Raw genomic sequence first — 18,714 nt, 5'->3', positions numbered from 1 at the left:
TCGCATAACAAGCAGCCCGAGTGCAGTGGGCGGTGTATATGTTCTCCCTAATTCCTCCCCCTGTGGGTTGCCAGATTGACCTTTTTGAACATTTGAACTGTTATTTCACACAGGGAAAAAAATGATTAAATCAAGCCTCTTATATGATCAAGAATTATGTACCTATGGCTCAAATTAAAATAAACAGCTGATATTCATTGCTATTATATATAATGATAATCGTCTGTTATTGGCAAGCAGCTGGAAATACCATTCACAAACGTCATTCAACACAGAAAGAATATGGCAACCAATGCCCTGTAACAACCTTTGAGCGAGCCTAGTGGGCAGGCACATCATCCAACCAGTAGTTCAGCACTGATTGGATAAGACTTATGAAAGACCCTTGTGAAAGTAACCCTCAAGTTTTGAGATAATATTCATTGTGCCATATGTACAAATGTTGTTGTAGACAGTAATATAGCCTAGTAGAGCCTGATTCAGTAGACAGTATAGGAACATAGTAGAGCCTGATTCAATAGATAGTAGAGGAACATAGTAGAGCCTGATTCAGTAGATAGTAGAGGAACATAGTATAGCCTGATTCAATAGATAGTAGAGGAACATAGTAGAGCCTGATTCAATAGATAGTAGAGGAACATAGTAGAGCCTGATTCAGTAGATAGTAGAGGAACATAGTAGAGCCTGATTCAGTAGATAGTATAGCCTGATTCAGTAGACAGTAGAGGAACATAGTAGAGCCCGATTCAGTAGACAGTATAGGAGCCTAGTAGACCCTGATTCAGTAGACAGTAGAGGAACATAGTAGACCCTGATTCAGTAGACAGTAGAGGAACATAGTAGAGCCTGATTCAGTAGACAGTAGAGGAACATAGTAGAGCCTGATTCAGTAGACAGTAGAGGAACATAGTAGACCCTGATTCAGTAGACAGTAGAGGAACATAGTAGAGCCTGATTCAGTAGACAGTAGAGGAACATAGTAGAGCCTGATTCAGTAGACAGTAGAGGAACATAGTAGAGCCTGATTCAGTAGATAGTAGAGCCTGATTCAGTAGACAGTAGAGGAACATAGTAGAGCCTGATTCAGTAGACAGTAGAGGAGCCTAGTAAAGCCTGATTCAGTAGATAGTAGAGGAACATAGTAGAGCCTGATTCAGTAGATAGTAGAACCTGATTCAGTAGACAGTAGAGGAACATAGTAGAGCCTGATTCAGTAGACAGTAGAGGAACATAGTAGAGCCTGATTCAGTAGACAGTAGAGGAACATAGTAGAGCCTGATTCAGTAGACAGTAGAGGAGCCTAGTAGACCCTGATTCAGTAGATAGTAGAGGAACATAGTAGAGCCTGATTCAGTAGATAGTAGAACCTGATTCAGTAGACAGTAGAGGAGCATAGTAGAGCCTGATTCAGTAGATAGTATAGCCTGATTCAGTAGATAGTATAGCCTGATTCAGTAGACAGTAGAGGAGCATAGTAGAGCCTGATTCAGTAGACAGTAGTGGAACATAGTAGAGCCTGATTCAGTAGACAGTAGAGGAACATAGTAGAGCCTGATTCAGTAGACAGTAGAGGAACATAGTAGAGCCTGATTCAATAGACAGTAGAGGAACATAGTAGAGCCTGATTCAGTAGATAGTAAAGCCTGATTCAGTAGATAGTATAGCCTGATTCAATAGACAGTAGAGGAACATAGTAGAGCCTGATTCAGTAGACAGTAGAGGAGCATAGTAGAGCCTGATTCAGTAGACAGTAGAGGAGCCTAGTAGAGCCTGATTCAATAGACAGTAGAGGAACATAGTAGAGCCTGATTCAATAGACAGTAGAGGAACATAGTAGAGCCTGATTCAGTAGATAGTAAAGCCTGATTCAGTAGATGGTATAGCCTGATTCAGTAGACAGTAGAGGAACATAGTAGAGCCTGATTCAGTAGACAGTAGAGGAGCCTAGTAGAGCCTGATTCAGTAGATAGTAGAGGAACATAGTAGAGCCTGATTCAGTAGACAGTAGAGGAACATAGTAGAGCCTGATTCAGTAGACAGTAGAGGAACATAGTAGAGCCTGATTCAGTAGACAGTAGAGGAGCATAGTAGAGCCTGATTCAATAGACAGTAGAGGAACATAGTAGAGCCTGATTCTGTAGAGTAGCATAGTAGAGCCTGATTCAGTAGATAGTAGAGGAACATAGTAGAGCCTGATTCAGTAGACAGTAGAGTGGCATAGTAGAGCCTCATTGATATAATGCAAAATGTGCAGTTAGAAAAACTATTCTTCAATATAGACTTTTACCAAATAGGGCTATCTTCTGTATACCCCTACCTTGTCACAACACAACTGATTGGCTCAAATGCATTAAGAAGTAAAGAAATTCCACAAATTAAATTAAGGCACACCTGTTAATTGAAATGCATTCCAGGTGACTACCTCAAGAAGCTGGTTGAGAGAATGCCATGAGTGTGCAAAGCTGGCATCAAGGCAAAAGGTGGCTACCTTGAAGAATCTCAAATCTCAAATATATTTTGATTTGTTCAACACTTTCTTGGTTACTACATGATTCCAATGTAGAAAATATGAAAAATAAAGAAAAACCCTTGAATGAGTAGGTGTGTCAAAACTTTTGACTGGTACTGTATGTATATTTACAGAAATATGGGGGATTGGAAGTGATGCAAACAATTACATTGATGGAAGCCGCAATCTATCTGCAATATTAAAGCCGATCTACCCCTAAAAAAATATATATACACTACCGGTCAGAAGTTTTAGAACACCTACTCATTCAAGGGTTTTTCTTTATTTTCTACATTGTAAAACAATAGTGAAGACATTGAAACTATGAAATAACACATATGGAATCATGTAGTAAGCAAAAAAGTGTTAAACAAATCAAAGTATATTTTTTATTTGAGATTCTTCAAAATAGCCACCCTTTGCCTTGATGACAGCTTTGCACACTCTTGGCATTCTCTCAACCAGCTTCACCTGGAATGCTTTTCCAACAGTCTTGAAGGAGTTCCCACATAGACTGAGCACTTGTTGGCTGCTTTTCCTTCACTTCGCGGTCCGACTCATCCCAAACCATCTCAATTTGGTTGAGGTTGGGGGATTGTGGAAGCCAGGTCTCTGACGCAGCACTCCATCACTCTCCTTCTTGGTAAAATAGCCCTTACGCTGCCTGGAGGTGTGTTGTGTCATTGTCCTGTTGAATTCAGATGATATTCCCACTAAGCCCAAACCAGATGGGATGGCGTATCGCTGCAGAATGCTGTGGTAGCCATGCTGGTTAAGTGTGCCTTGAATTCGAAATAAATCAGACAGTGTCACCAGCAAAGCACCCCCACACCATAACACCTCCTCCTCCATGCTTTACGGTGGGAAATACACATGCAGAGATCATCCGCTCACCCACACCGCGTCTCACAAAGACACGGCGGTTGGAACCAAAACTTTCCAATTTGGACTCCAGACCAAAGGACAAATTTCCACCGGTCTAATGTCCATTGCTCATGTTTCTTGGCCCAAGCATGTCTCTTCTTATTGGTGTCCTTTAGTAGTGGTTTCTCTGAACAGTTGATGTTGTGTCTGTTACTTACTAAGCATTTATTTGGGCTGCAATTTGTGAGGCTGGTAACTCTAATGAACTAATCCTCTAGAGCAGAGGTAACTCTGGGACTTCCTTTCCTGTGGTGGTTCTCATGAGAGCCAGTCTCATCATAGCGCTTGATGGTTTTTGCACTTGAAGAAACTTTAGAAGTTATTGAAATTTTCCGCATTGACTGACCTTCATGTCTTAAAGTAATGATGGACTGTCGTATCTATTTGCTTATTTGAGCTGTTCTTGCCATAATATGGACTTGGTCTTTTACCAAATAGGGCTATCTTCTGTATACCACCCCTACCTTGTCACAACACAACTGATTGGCTCAAACGCATTAAGGAAAGAAATTCCACAAATTAACTTTTAAGAAGGCACACCTGTTAAAAGAAATGCATTCCGGGTGACTACCTCATGAAGCTGATTGAGAGAATGCCAAGAGTGCAAATCTGTCATCAAGGCAAAGGGTGGCTATTTGAAGAATCTCAACTATAAAATACATTTTGATTTGTTTAACACTTTTTTGATTACTACATGATTCCATATATGTTATTTCATAGTTTCAATGTCTTCAATATTATTCTACAATATAGAAAATAGTAAAAATAAAGAAAAACCTTGAATGAGTAGGAGTTCTAAAACCTTTGACCGGTAGATTTCGTTTCATTTTATAAACTACTGACATTTCTCCCCAATTCCAAATAAAAATATTGTCATTTAGAGCATTTATTTGCAGAAAATGACAACTGGTCAAAATAACAAAAAAGGATGCAGTGTTGTAAGACCTCGAATAATGCAAAGAAAATAAGTTCATATTCATTTTTGAACAACACAATACTAATGTTTTAACTTAGGAAGAGTTCAGAAATCAATATTTGGTGGAATAACCCTGATTTTCAATCACAGCTTTCATTCGTCTTGGCATGCTCTCCACCAGTCTTTCACATTGATGTTGGGTGACTTTATTCCACTCCTGGTGCAAAAATTCAAGCAGCTCTGCTTTGTTTGATGGCTTGTGACCATCCATCTTCCTCTTGATCACATTCCAGAGGTTTTCAACGGGGTTCAGGTCTGGAGATTGGGCTGGCCATGACAGGGTCTTGATCTGGTGGTCCTCCATCCACACCTTGATTGACCTGGCTGTGTGGCATGGAGCATTGTCCTGCTGGAAAAACCAATCCTCAGAGTTGGGGAACATTGTCAGAGCAGAAGGAAGCAAGTTTTCTTCCAGGACAACCTTGTATGGTGGCTTCATTCATGCGTCCTTCACAAAGACAAATCTACCCCATTCCAGCCTTGCTGAAGGACCCCCAGATCATCACCGATCCTTCATTAGTAGAACACCGGTGAGAGACAGTTCCAGGAAGTCAGATATGCCAATAATCAGTTATGATGATCCATGTTCAAAAAGTAAAGAAAAGGACACATGACCTCTTCACACACTTATCAGGCTGACATGTTCTGTTCTGGCTCACATGTCTTTTCAGCTCAGATTTCTTAATGCAAACTGAAACTGGTCCGACAAATACATCTGGTGCCAGCTAACAGAGTTGGAAAAGCTAGAGGAAGGGATTACCTGAATCATTACCAAGTATGTTCTGGCATAGGCAGGTAGGTAGTTTGAGAGTGCCGGTATAGTATTTGTATTTATTAATGATCCACATTAGTTCCTGCCAAGGCAGCAGCTACTCTTCCTGGGGTCCAGCAACATTAAGGCAGTTACACCAGTTTACATTACATTTCACAACACACTAAGTGTGTGCCCCCTAAGGCCACTACTCTACTACCACATATCTACAACACAAAATATACAGTATGTACTGCTTATGAATGTGTTATGTATGTAAAGTACTTATGTACCTAGCCTTCACATAGGCATAACAACAGTTTCATTATGTGCTTTTCAAAATACCATGTGCCGTTCCAACGACATTAACAACGAGATGCTGCAGGCGGTGGCCTGCCTCTTCTTCCTGATGTGTAGCTGTACACTGCAGGACTATTCAATGTTCTTCCAACCCATCGCTTTCTACTACATATAATAAATTATACCTTTACATTAAAAACCAAAAGTCTATCAGACTTCCAGTCATTCCAATACATGTTATACCCCTTGATCTTCAAGAATAGGACTTGGAAATATGGAAGTATAGATTAGCCAAATTGTTTTACCTGAGCATGACCCCAAAACTAAGGACTTATTAGCCAGCCCTACTTTGTTGTTTATGATTGTGTTGTCATGGAGGACTGATTGGGCTCATTGATTCTCATTGAATGGCTTTGAGCACTACTGAAAAGTGCTATTTACATGTGATAAATGAATGCCATATGCTGCATTTGCTACAGGCCTCTTGTTTACCTTTTTGTTGGTGACTCTTTGATATCTTGATAATATGCAGCTGTTTAAAGGGCAAATCCACAGATGAAACAATAATAAAATGGTCGCCCCGCCTCTGTTTTGGTAAAAAGCTGAAGGATGGGCCTGGAGAAATGTAACCACTCTCAGATTAATAGGCAGAGCTATGGATGCAAGGACTGACCATCCATGATATCAACATTATAGTTTGAATCATGTTTTGAGGCTATACAGTGTGTTAACATTTACATTGTTTACATACATTGGAGAAAAACAAGCTTATTTTGGGTTCTGATGGAGTGTGACAGTTGAACTAAACTCAGGAGGCATTGCTAAGTTATATTCTTCAAGAATCAATGGATATATAATTGGATGTAGAAACTACAGATTGCCCCTTTAAGCCTATCAAAAGTGTGTGAGTTTGAGCATGTGTCCATTAGGCCTATGGATTTATATTTTTTTTATCAGCATGAATTAGATAAAGTGAGGCTTTTATTGCTCTAATTCCATAAGCTGGGATCAGCAGTGGTTTACCTGTAGAAACCAGTTCCTACATTTCAATATTAAAATGGATTTTATCAAAACTATTCTACATTTTATCTCTGGGACCCTCAGGATGACAAATCAGAGCAAGATTACTGAATGTAAGTACATTATTTACCTTCAGAGGTGCATGTATCAAACCAGTTGCCGTGATAAGTGTTTTGTTGTTGTGCACGATCCTCAAACAATAGCATGGTATTTTTTTTCTGTAATAGCTACTGTAATTTGGACACTGCAGTTAGATTTACAATAATTTAAGCTTTCTGCCCATATAAGACATGTCTATGTCCCGGAAAGTTGGCTGTTTACGACATCATTCTAGTCACATATTGAGCAACAACTGTCCTGGTTTAGGGACACTGATCCCTAAACCAGGGATCAGTGTCCCTGGTTTAGTTTATAAAGGAATATAATGCTGTTTAGTTTATATAAAGGAATTTGAAATGTATACTTTTGATACTAACCTATATTTTAGCAACTACATTTACTTTTGATACTTAAGTATATTTAAACCCCCAAATACTTTTAGATTTTTTCTCAAGTAGTATTTTACTGGTTGACTTTCACTTGAGTCATTTTCTATTAACCTCTTCGCTATAGGGGGCAGTATTTTCAAGGCCGGATGAAAAACGTACCCAAATTAAACGGCCTACTTCTCGGGCCCAGAGTAAAATATTTGCATATTATTAGTAGATTTGGATAGAAAACACTCTGAAGTTTCTAAAACTGTTTGAATGGTGTCTGTGACTATATGGCAGGCAAAAACCTGAGAAAATTCCAAGCAGGAAGTGGCCTGTCTGAGAACTTGTAGTAGTTCTTTTGATTCTCTATCGAAACTACAGTATCTGTGGGGTTACGTAGCACTTTCTAAGGCTTCCATTGGCTCTCTAAAGCCTTCAGAAAGCGGATTGAGGCGTCTCCTGTCTCTGGGCAGAGTATAGTAGCTCAGTTTCTCAGTAGTCTGCCTGGTGACTAAGAGATTGGATATGCACGTTCACGAGACCACGCTGTTTTTGCTTTTCCTCTTTGAATGAATGCACTATTGTCCGGTTGGAATATTATCGCTATTTTACGAGAAAAATACCATAACTGATTTTAAACAGCGTTTGACATGCTTCTAAGTACGGTAATGGAACATTTTGAATTTTTTTGTCTCGAAATGCGCTCGCGCGTTACCCTTTGGATAGTGACCTGAACGCACGAACAAAACTGAGGTATTTAGACACAACTATGGATTATTTGGAACAAAAACAACATTTCTTGTGGAAGTAGCAGTCCTGGGAGTGCATTCTGACGAAGATCAGCAAAAGGTAATACAATTTTTCTAATAATAATTCTGAGTTTAGTGTGCCCCGAACTTGGCGGTTGTCAAAATAGCTCACCGTGATGGCTGAGCTATGTACTCAGAATATTGCAAAATGTGCTTTCGCCGAAAAGCTATTTTAAAATCTGACATAGCAATTGCATAAAGGAGTTCTGTATCTATAATTCTTAAAATAATTGTTATGTATTTTGTCAACGTTTATGATGAGTAATTTAGTAAATTCACCAGAAGTTTTCGGTGGGAATACATTTTCTTAACATCACACGCCAATGTAAAAAGCTGTTTTTTTATATAAATATGAACTTGATTGAACAAAACATGCATGTATTGTATAACATAATGTCATCTGATGATGATCATCAAAGGTTAGTGCTTCATTTAGCTGTGTTTTGGGTTTTTGTGACATATATGCTTGCTTGGAAAATGGCTGTGTGTTTATTTTTGGCTATGTACTCTAACATAATCTAATGTTTTGCTTTCGCTGTAAAGCCTTTTTGAAATCCGACAATGTGGTTAGATTAACGAGAGTCTTATCTTTAAAATGGTGTAAAATAGTCATATGTTTGAAAAATTGAAATTATTGCATTTTTGAGGTTTTTGTATTTCGCGCCACGCTCTTTCATTGGATATTGGCGAGGCGTTCCGCTAGCGGAACCCCTAGATGTTTAAGGTATCTTTATACTTTTACTCAAGTATGAGATTCGAGTACTTTTTTTCCCCCACCACTGATAGTAGACGTGGGAGGTGGAATGTCGAAGACACTAGGATGTGCAATATGCCTTTCATTGGCATTTTCTTCTGGGAAATACAGACTTTGCACTGTTGATGAGTTAATAGAACCCTTTTTATTATAGTCCACATCAGTAAGATCTAAACAAACAAGATAAAAAAGTGTATTTTGTTACATGCACAGCATATCTCACAACCTTGATATAAAAATAGTTTAATTTAGAAAAATAAAAATAAAAAATCCTTCAGTACAGATAAAAATCCATAAAAAAAACAGACAGAAGAAATGTAGCGTTTTAGAAATGTGGAAATCATTGACTAGAAAGAAACCAGGTCACACAAGGCTTGTATCCTACTACGTATTCATCTGTTCTTGAAGGCACATTCACTGCACACCACAACCTAAGATAGCTATTGGTCCTAACACACGTGAACACGAGGTTTACTTGTACACGTTTGTGGCAATTTAGAATTACCCCGGTGTAACGATTACCCCGGCGGAACGATTACCCCGGTGTAACGATTACCCCGGCGTAACGATTACCCCGGCGTAACGATTACCTCAGTCATTTCCCACATCATATCATGTTGGGCGGTAGGTAGCCTAGCGGTTAAGACCGTTCAAATCGCAGAGCCAACGAGGTGAAAAATCTGTCAATGTGCCCTTGAGCATGTCACTTAACCCTAATTGCTCCTGTAAGTCACTCTGGATAAGAGCGTCTGCTAAATGACTAAAATATTAATGTAAATGTAAAGCTGAACCAAAATACAAAATTCAAGACTCACTCAAATCTCTACTTGCTCTATTTATAAGAACAGTGCCATACAGAGTCTTAGGACTGTTAGCAATTATTTCTGATGAAAGAATGGACCGTCAAAACCACTGTCCTGCTGTTGACTCCGCTTCAGCTCAGAGAACAGACTCTTAGAACACAAGCTGTTCTGGAACTGGTTCTGATTCTGCCTGTCCCCCTCAGAGCCAGGGACAGGCTCTCTGTGACTTGATCTACTACTACCAGTCTTCATACTGGGGACAGACTGAGTTAAAGCTTTGGTCTGAGGCGGGACACTGGGGAAAGTCAAGGCTTTGGCGCAAGACTGAACATTGACAAAATCTTTGTAAACGGTCATGTCAGAGTTGTCAGTGGTGAGGTTACTGAAGTCACCCAGGTCATCAGCTGAAGAAGGTCCACGCAAAGGGAACGGTTTCACAGTTTCCATTTTTCTGCCTGGTTGAGAGGAAACTGCGAGGACGTGGTGGCCATCTTGGGACCCATTACTGGATAAACTCCAATCGCTCGATCCTCCTTCGTCTCTAACGGGAAGCTCCTCCTGGACCAGGAAGGGTTTAGCGTTACTACGGTGACACAGGAAGTTGTCGTCGTCTGATCTCCCCGACTCCGCCCCCTGCAGGTACAGCTCCCTGCTGGTCTGGGTCCTCAGAGTAACGTTAGTAAAATCACCACGGTAACAGTCGAGGGAGGTTTGACTCATTTGATGAGAGGATTTGTGAGGAGGAAGTGAGAGGAAGAGTCCTGAAGAGACATGGGTTTTCCCAAGCATGTTTGCAGGGGCTCCTTTCTCCTTTCCATTGGTCAGGAGGTTCAGGTGGGTGGGTTTACTAACAGGCCCGGTATTCCAGGTGGTTTTGGAGTCAGGGTCAGAGTACGTCTTGGCCTTGAGGATTCTCCCCTCATCACCGCTGGACATGGTGATCCCAGGGAAGTGGCTAGCTGGACATTGGGTTTTATTAGAAGGAGAACCTGAAGCGTTGCCTGGACGGTTGTCAGTAGCGGCCTCTGTCTTTGATGACGAGCCTGTTGATACAAGAGATCATTTGGAACAATCAATCAGATTCATTTTTAAAGCATGTGTTTTTTTTGTATTTTTTACATCAACAGTTGTCACAAACTCCCTAGAAGGACGATTCCATTTGATGATCCTGTACCCTATTTATTTTCATCATATATTAAAATCAACACGGTCTTACCCGGTAAGCTGTGGCTCTTTCCCGTTTTCCTCTTGGTAGGGGTCTCCAACACTTTGGCCATGGCTGCCAGCTTACTCGCAGCGTGAATTATTTTCTTCTCAGCCCTGAAGGGGAAGGAAAGAAAAGGGAGGATTACACTTAGCCTTAACTACAACCCTTAATCCCAAATCAACCGCTACCTCCTGGGCACCAGTAGAGATCTGAGAGGATTGGACAGGTGCATGCAGTTGTATGCAGCATACCCTGTGGCCTGCCCCCCGTCCTCTAGAAGTTCCTGTAGACAGGTCAGATAGTAGCGTCTCATCTTCCTGGCTGTGTCCTGCCTCTCTCTCAGCACCTCGACACGGATCATCTCCGCTGCTCGCTCCTTACTCTCCTTGAGGTAACGTAGCATGTCACCTGGAGAATGAAACATCATGGTACATAAGGAGAGACCTGCAGTATGTCACCTGGAGAATGAAACATCATGGTACATAAGGAGAGACCTGCAGCATGTCACCTGGAGAATGAACCATCATGGTACATAAGGAGAGACCTGCAGCATGTCACCTGGAGAATGAACCATCATGGTACATAAGGAGAGACCTGCAGCATGTCACCTGGAGAATGAAACATCATGGTACATAAGGAGAGACCTGCAGCATGTCACCTGGAGAATGAAACATCATGGTACATAAGGAGAGACCTGCAGCATGTCACCTGGAGAATGAAACATCATGGTACATAAGGAGAGACCTGCAGCATGTCACCTGGAGAATGAAACATCATGGTACATAAGGAGAGACCTGCAGCATGTCACCTGGAGAATGAAACATCATGGTACATAAGGAGAGACCTGCAGCATGTCACCTGGAGAATGAAACATCATGGTACATAAGGAGAGACCTGCAGCATGTCACCTGGAGAATGAAACATCATGGTACATAAGGAGAGACCTGCAGCATGTCACCTGGAGAATGAAACATCATGGTACATAAGGAGAGACCTGCAGCATGTCACCTGGAGAATGAAACATCATGGTACATAAGGAGAGACCTGCAGCATGTCACCTGGAGAATGAAACATCATGGTACATAAGGAGAGACCTGCAGCATGTCACCTGGAGAATGAACCATCATGGTACATAAGGAGAGACCTGCAGCATGTCACCTGGAGAATGAAACATCATGGTACATAAGGAGAGACCTGCAGCATGTCACCTGGAGAATGAAACATCATGGTACATAAGGAGAGACCTGCAGCATGTCACCTGGAGAATGAACCATCATGGTACATAAGGAGAGACCTGCAGCATGTCACCTGGAGAATGAAACATCATGGTACATAAGGAGAGACCTGCAGCATGTCACCTGGAGAATGAAACATCATGGTACATAAGGAGAGACCTGCAGCATGTCACCTGGAGAATGAAACATCATGGTACATAAGGAGAGACCTGCAGCATGTCACCTGGAGAATGAAACATCATGGTACATAAGGAGAGACCTGCAGCATGTCACCTGGAGAATGAAACATCATGGTACATAAGGAGAGACCTGCAGCATGTCACCTGGAGAATGAAACATCATGGTACATAAGGAGAGACCTGCAGCATGTCACCTGGAGAATGAAACATCATGGTACATAAGGAGAGACCTGCAGCATGTCACCTGGAGAATGAAACATCATGGTACATAAGGAGAGACCTGCAGCATGTCACCTGGAGAATGAAACATCATGGTACATAAGGAGAGACCGGCAGCATGTCACCTGGAGAATGAAACATCATGGTACATAAGGAGAGACCTGCAGCATGTCACCTGGAGAATGAAACATCATGGTACATAAGGAGAGACCTGCAGCACGTCACCTGGAGAATGAAACATCATGGTACATAAGGAGAGACCTGCAGCACGTCACCTGGAGAATGAAACATCATGGTACATAAGGAGAGACCTGCAGCACGTCACCTGGAGAATGAAACATCATGGTACATAAGGAGAGACCTGCAGCATGTCACCTGGAGAATGAAACATCATGGTACATAAGGAGAGACCTGCAGCATGTCACCTGGAGAATGAACCATCATGGTACATAAGGAGAGACCTGCAGCATGTCACCTGGAGAATGAAACATCATGGTACATAAGGAGAGACCTGCAGCATGTCACCTGGAGAATGAAACATCATGGTACATAAGGAGAGACCTGCAGCATGTCACCTGGAGAATGAAACATCATGGTACATAAGGAGAGACCTGCAGCACGTCACCTGGAGAATGAAACATCATGGTACATAAGGAGAGACCTGCAGCATGTCACCTGGAGAATGAAACATCATGGTACATAAGGAGAGACCTGCAGCATGTCACCTGGAGAATGAAACATCATGGTACATAAGGAGAGACCTGCAGCATGTCACCTGGAGAATGAAACATCATGGTACATAAGGAGAGACCTGCAGCATGTCACCTGGAGAATGAAACATCATGGTACATAAGGAGAGACCTGCAGCATGTCACCTGGAGAATGAACCATCATGGTACATAAGGAGAGACCTGCAGCATGTCACCTGGAGAATGAAACATCATGGTACATAAGGAGAGACCTGCAGCATGTCACCTGGAGAATGAAACATCATGGTACATAAGGAGAGACCTGCAGCATGTCACCTGGAGAATGAACCATCATGGTACATAAGGAGAGACCTGCAGCATGTCACCTGGAGAATGAAACATCATGGTACATAAGGAGAGACCTGCAGCATGTCACCTGGAGAATGAAACATCATGGTACATAAGGAGAGACCTGCAGTATGTCCATCGTCTAAGAACATTCACACTTGAACTGGGGTGGGTTTCTTTACAGCCTTTTGTAGCTAAAGTAGTACGTTTATTTCACTCACCTCTGATTTTCTCAACAGCCTTCATGTACTGCTCCCTCATCTCTTCAAGGCCAGCATGGAGACTCTGCTCCATGTCTGAACCCCTGCAGTGGATATTTATTCATTTAGAACATTCCTTTGGTTACCAGTGACTTCGCATCCGACTAGAGATATTCAATATGGATGAGTCAAAAAATATATATTGTTTACGTACCCAGAGGATTCTTTGGCTGCAGAGCTTTTCAATTCTTCAAGTTTCTGCAGGTTGTCCTCTTTCTCTTTCCGTAGGGCCACCTCATGCTCATCTACAAATAGAGGGAGGGAGGTGGGTGGGTGGGGGCAAGGAAGTACACGGAATTAGACTCACACTCAGGCAATCGATGATCAATTTATCACTTGATGCAATCCTTTTTGTGAGCCTCAACACTAGAACCGCCAAAACGGTCAATTTGACAGTTTTCAATAAAAACCTTGAACCCATCCGTCCCTGGCCTTTTCTAAATATGTAGAATAGCCGCGTCTCGACGAGTACAAATAGCCGCCAGTCTAATAAATCCATTAATATACACAATCACATAGTAATCCATTAATATACACAATCACATAGTAATCCATTTAATATACACAATCACATAGTAATCCATTTAATATACACAATCACATAGTAATCCATTTAATATACACAATCACATAGTAATCCATTAATATACACAATCACATAGTAATCCATTTAATATACACAATCACATAGAAATCCATTTAATATACACAATCACAGAAATCCATTAATATACACAATCACATAGAAATCCATTTAATATACACAATCACATAGTAATCCATTTAATATACACAATCACATAGAAATCCATTAATATACACAATCACATAGAAATCCATTTAATATACACAATCACATAGTAATCCATTTAATATACACAATCACATAGTAATCCATTTAATATACACAATCACATAGTAATCCATTTAATATACACAATCACGTAGTAATCCATTCATATTTTGTTTAGGAAGGTCATAAAAAACATTAACACAATACAATTTATTTCAAAAGAACCGAATAGCATGTTTTGGTTGTATTCATCTGTGCTTAATATCAGAGGCTATGGCTGCTGATTTAGCAGTCATCACAGGCTTATATACCCCTGCCCTACCACAGTAAACGCATATAACAGAAGAAAATAGAAAGGATATTTTTGGCTATTGCCGATTGTCACCAGTACAGACTCCGTTATTTTAACAACGAGATATTTGACAGAGACCATCCAAGCAATTTGTAGAGTTGTTTGGTAAAATAAAAAACTAGGTTAGTTAGAAACCTTGGAATCGGCTCTTTCAGATAGGGTATATCAATCCGAATGTCTGGCCTGCATGGACCTCTGTAGGACGATATGGAAGAAGTGCTGTTTACTTACCGCCGTTCCCATCTTTGTTCATCAGTCTCTTCATTCTCTATTTGATTATATTGTCTCCCATCCCACCAGTGTCAATTTAATGTTGTCGTTAGACCACAATTAATATTAGTGTTATTAGTTTCAATATAGTTTAGTACGAGAATCTGTCATCTTACAGCCCGAAAATACACTACCGTCTTATTTTAATAGTTAGTCTACGCGCTTCTGGATCAAATTTGTAAGTCGCTCTGGATAAGAGTGTCTGCTAAATGACGTAAATGTAAATGTAAATCAATACATTTTCTGACTGATTAGAATACACATTTGGTTTCCAGATGTTTCTTAGGACCTATTTTAACATAATAAATGCATTCATTTAGCAATTTATGGAATATCAATGGAAATATCAAAAATGGTCAGAATGACCGTCACGGCCATTCTAGTAGTTTACCCCCTAGCTGCTACCACCTGGGCACGTCTAACCAATTCTTTCAGATCTGAATGATGTAAGCAATATGGTCATATTTCTCCTTTTCCTCTTTGACAGGCTCGGTGAAAGATTTTCCAAATAGTGTACACCTATCGAGTCCCGTTAGATCTGTAGACGCCTCCTAAGTACCCAAGGCAGCATTTCCCAAACGTGGCCCTGAGGCCCTCCAGGGGTGCACCTTTCGGTTTTTACCCATAAGCCCTACAGAGCTGATTCAAATATTCAAAAGTTGATAATAAGTTGATCATTTGAATCAGCTGTGTAGCTCTAGAGCAAAAACAAAATCTACACCCCTTTTAGTCCCCAAGTCCAGGATGAAGAACCACTGGGCTAAGGAATAGGAGCCAAGGGTTGATTTGGGATTCAACAGGGAGTTTGTTACCTTTGAGGCACTGCACTGAGGCCTTGTGGTCCTTGACGGTCATCTGTAGCTGTCTGCAGGCCTTCTCTAGATGCCTCTGGAGGTCCCGACTCTTCTTCTGCAGCTCGGACACGGTCTCAGCACACTGCTTCCCACAACCACCCTCTTCCGTCTTCTGAGCAGTGGAGCCTGAATAAGTGGAACAACAACATATTACATCAGACTTTAAAAAAAATAATTCTCTCTCACTCAAATTGGGAGTTCAATTCAGCATGGAATCATATTCACACTGTACTGTGGGTTTCTGTGGATAACAGCGGGTTTCTGTGGATAACAGCGGGTTTCTGTGGATAACAGCGGGTTTCTGTGGATAACAGCGGGTTTCTGTGGATAACAGCGGGTTTCTGTGGATAACAGTGTCTGCCACATTCCATTCACAGTACATCAGTGAATAGAAAAGACTTGAGAAGAAACATACTATGAATCTGGTTGAGTTCTTTCTCATGACGCTCGTGAGTTTCCTTCAGCGCCCGGCCAAGCCTCTCCTCACTGATCTGGAGAACAACATGAAACGAGTATTAGTCAGACCGGGTCAGAGAGTCACCTCGAGATTAAACTATCAATGTCTTACACAATGCAGAACCCCTGCTTCCATGTCACGGCTCTAAAGTCTAATGATACTAGTTATCACACTGTCGGTAGAATGTGAGAGAGAGAAGGAGAAAGAGAAGGAGAAAGACAGCCACCTTCTTCCACTCCTTCTTGGCCTGGGCTACAGCTTTGAGGAGGAGGTCTTTACAGGTAGACATGAGGAGTTCCCTGACGCTCCCGCTGGCTCTCCTCCTCCCCTCCACCTCTCCTCCGTTCTCCTTCTCTTTGTGGGCTCCTCCTCTGAGGAGCACAGACTGCACCTCCTTCAGCCCAGCCTTAAGCTCCTGGAGCACCTCCTCCCGTTCCTCCGCTCTGCCCTGCCTCCTCTCCTCCTTGCCCCTCCTATCCTCCTGCCTCTTCCAGTCCTCCTCTCGGTCCCTCAGAGCCTGTTGCAGCTCAGCCTCCTTCTGCAAAAGGAGCTCTTTCCTCTGGCGCTCCGCCTCCCCATTCACCTCCTTCCGCACATCCTTCTGCACCTGTTTCAGCTGCTCCTCCTGGAAGGCCTGCAGGGAGGAGATCTCCTGCTGTTTCTCTCTGTTCCAGGAGGCTCTGGCTGCAAGTAGCTCGGCTTTCAGCAGGGCAGCCTTCTCCTCCCTCTCATGGTCTAGCTGGCTTTGCAGATCATCCACCTGGCTCTGCAGATGTGCCACCTCCTCCACCTCGGTCTTCAGGTCCTCCTCCAGCTGCCTCCAACGCCGCACCTCCTCTTGGAGCTCCTCAACCCTCTGGTCTCCTCCCTGCTCCTCCTCTTCCGAACTCCTCAGCCTCTCCTCTGCTTCCCTCAGGGCTAGGGACACCTGACACAATCAGAGAGAAACTTGAACTACAAGATGCTTTGGAGTGAAGCAGAAGAAGTGCTACGTTTTGTTACCATCTGACTACTGGGATTAAGTTAGTTAAAAGGACCATTTCACCGCTAATCTTTCAATTCATTCATTGTTTAGATGTTAAATACTGTATTAACTTAGCGACAAAGATGAGATGTATTTTATCCAGGGATGATGTTAAATACTGTATAACTTAGCGACAAAGATGAGATGTATTTTATCCAGGGATGATGTTAAATACTGTATAACTTAGCGACAAAGATGAGATGTATTTTATCCAGGGATGATGTTAAATACTGTATAACTTAGCGACAAAGATGAATATTATCCCCAATATAAGCAACATTCAAACTGAGTCAGACAAGAACACAGTGAAACACAGTGAAACACAGTGACAGTCAATTGTACCCGTTGTTGAACATGTTGCTCCTGTACTTTCTCCCAGTTCTCTCGTTCTCTCTGGAGCGCTGCCTTGTACTCCGGCAGGGAGGGGAGGTCCTGGAGCCAGAGGCTGTAGGCTCTGCTTACTGCTCCTTCAACCTGCAGGAGACAATCAGAGAGACATTCACAAAGCGTCTTAGAGTAGAGGAGTGCTGATTTAGGATCAGTTTTGCCTTTTAGATCAGAATGAATAAGATGACAGGGACATGAGGGAGCTGATCCTAGATCAGGGGGTGTATTCACTAGGATCCAAAAAGGAAGCAAACAGGGAGGGAAAATACACTACATGAACAAAAGTATGTGGACACCTGCTTGTTGAACATCTCATTCCAAAATCGTGGGCATTAATATGGAGTTGGTCCCCCCCTTTGCTGCTATAACAGCCTCCACTCTTCTAGGATGGCTTTCCACTAGATGTTGGAACATTGCTGAGGGGACTTGCTTCCATTCAGCCACAAGAGCATTAGTGAGGTCGGTCATTGATGCTGGGCGATTAGGCCTGGACAGCAGTCGGCGTTCCAATTCATCCCAATGGTGTTCGATGGGGTTGAGGTCAGGGCTCTGTGCAGGCCAGTCAAGTTCTTCCACATTGATCGACAAACCATTTCTGTATGGACCTCACTTTGTGCATGGGGCCATTGTCATGCTGAAACAGGAAAGGGCCTTCCCTAAACTGTTGCCACAAAGTTAGAAGCACAGAATAGTCTAGAATGTCATTGTATGCTGTAGCGTTAAGATTTCTCTTCACTTGAACTAAAGGGCCTAGCCCTAACCATGAAAAACTGCCCCCAACACTCTGCTTAAAATCATTAGGAGCTATAAGTAGTCAGTTAACTAACTGGTAAGTCAAGTCATATAGGGAGGGATTTCATTGCCACCTTCTGGATCAGAAGTAATGTTGCCAACACCGGGCTTAAATTTATTAGGAGCTATAAGGAATAAGTCAACTCATCATTCTTCATTTTAGAATCAGGCTGTAACGTAACAAAATGGAGGAAAAAGTCAAGGGGTCTGAATACTTTCCGAATGCACTGTTTTTACTGTGTAAGTCTATGGAAGGGGGTGAGAACCATGAGCCTCCTAGGTTTTGTATTGAAGTCAATGTACCCAGAGGAGGACGGAAGCTAGCTGTC

The 18,714-nt window shown here is 42.1% G+C and overlaps 1 protein-coding gene across 3 annotated transcripts in view; it reads right to left on the bottom strand.

The window, feature by feature from the left end:
• Window positions 1–8,642: 8,642 nt before the first annotated feature.
• LOC106584724 (centrosomal protein of 152 kDa-like) overlaps window positions 8,643–18,714 on the bottom strand; it is a 59,951-nt gene continuing 49,879 nt past the window's right edge. For all 3 annotated transcript variants that reach the window (XM_014170251.2, XM_045706083.1, XM_014170252.2), the window contains 9 exons: window positions 17,549–17,680; window positions 16,409–17,110; window positions 16,141–16,216; window positions 15,684–15,851; window positions 13,611–13,701; window positions 13,418–13,500; window positions 10,778–10,934; window positions 10,536–10,639; window positions 8,643–10,362 (listed from right to left, as the gene is read on the bottom strand). In XM_014170251.2, coding sequence (XP_014025726.2) covers window positions 9,395–10,362; window positions 10,536–10,639; window positions 10,778–10,934; window positions 13,418–13,500; window positions 13,611–13,701; window positions 15,684–15,851; window positions 16,141–16,216; window positions 16,409–17,110; window positions 17,549–17,680 — 2,481 coding nt within the window. In that variant the 3' untranslated portion in view covers window positions 8,643–9,394. The remainder of the gene's footprint in view (window positions 10,363–10,535; window positions 10,640–10,777; window positions 10,935–13,417; window positions 13,501–13,610; window positions 13,702–15,683; window positions 15,852–16,140; window positions 16,217–16,408; window positions 17,111–17,548; window positions 17,681–18,714) is intronic.

This window comes from Salmo salar, chromosome ssa23 (genome assembly GCF_905237065.1).
Source record: "Salmo salar chromosome ssa23, Ssal_v3.1, whole genome shotgun sequence".
Taxonomy (NCBI): Eukaryota; Metazoa; Chordata; class Actinopteri; order Salmoniformes; family Salmonidae; genus Salmo; species Salmo salar.
Note: the sequence above shows the minus strand (reverse complement) of the source record. Positions and strands in the feature narration are given on the sequence as shown.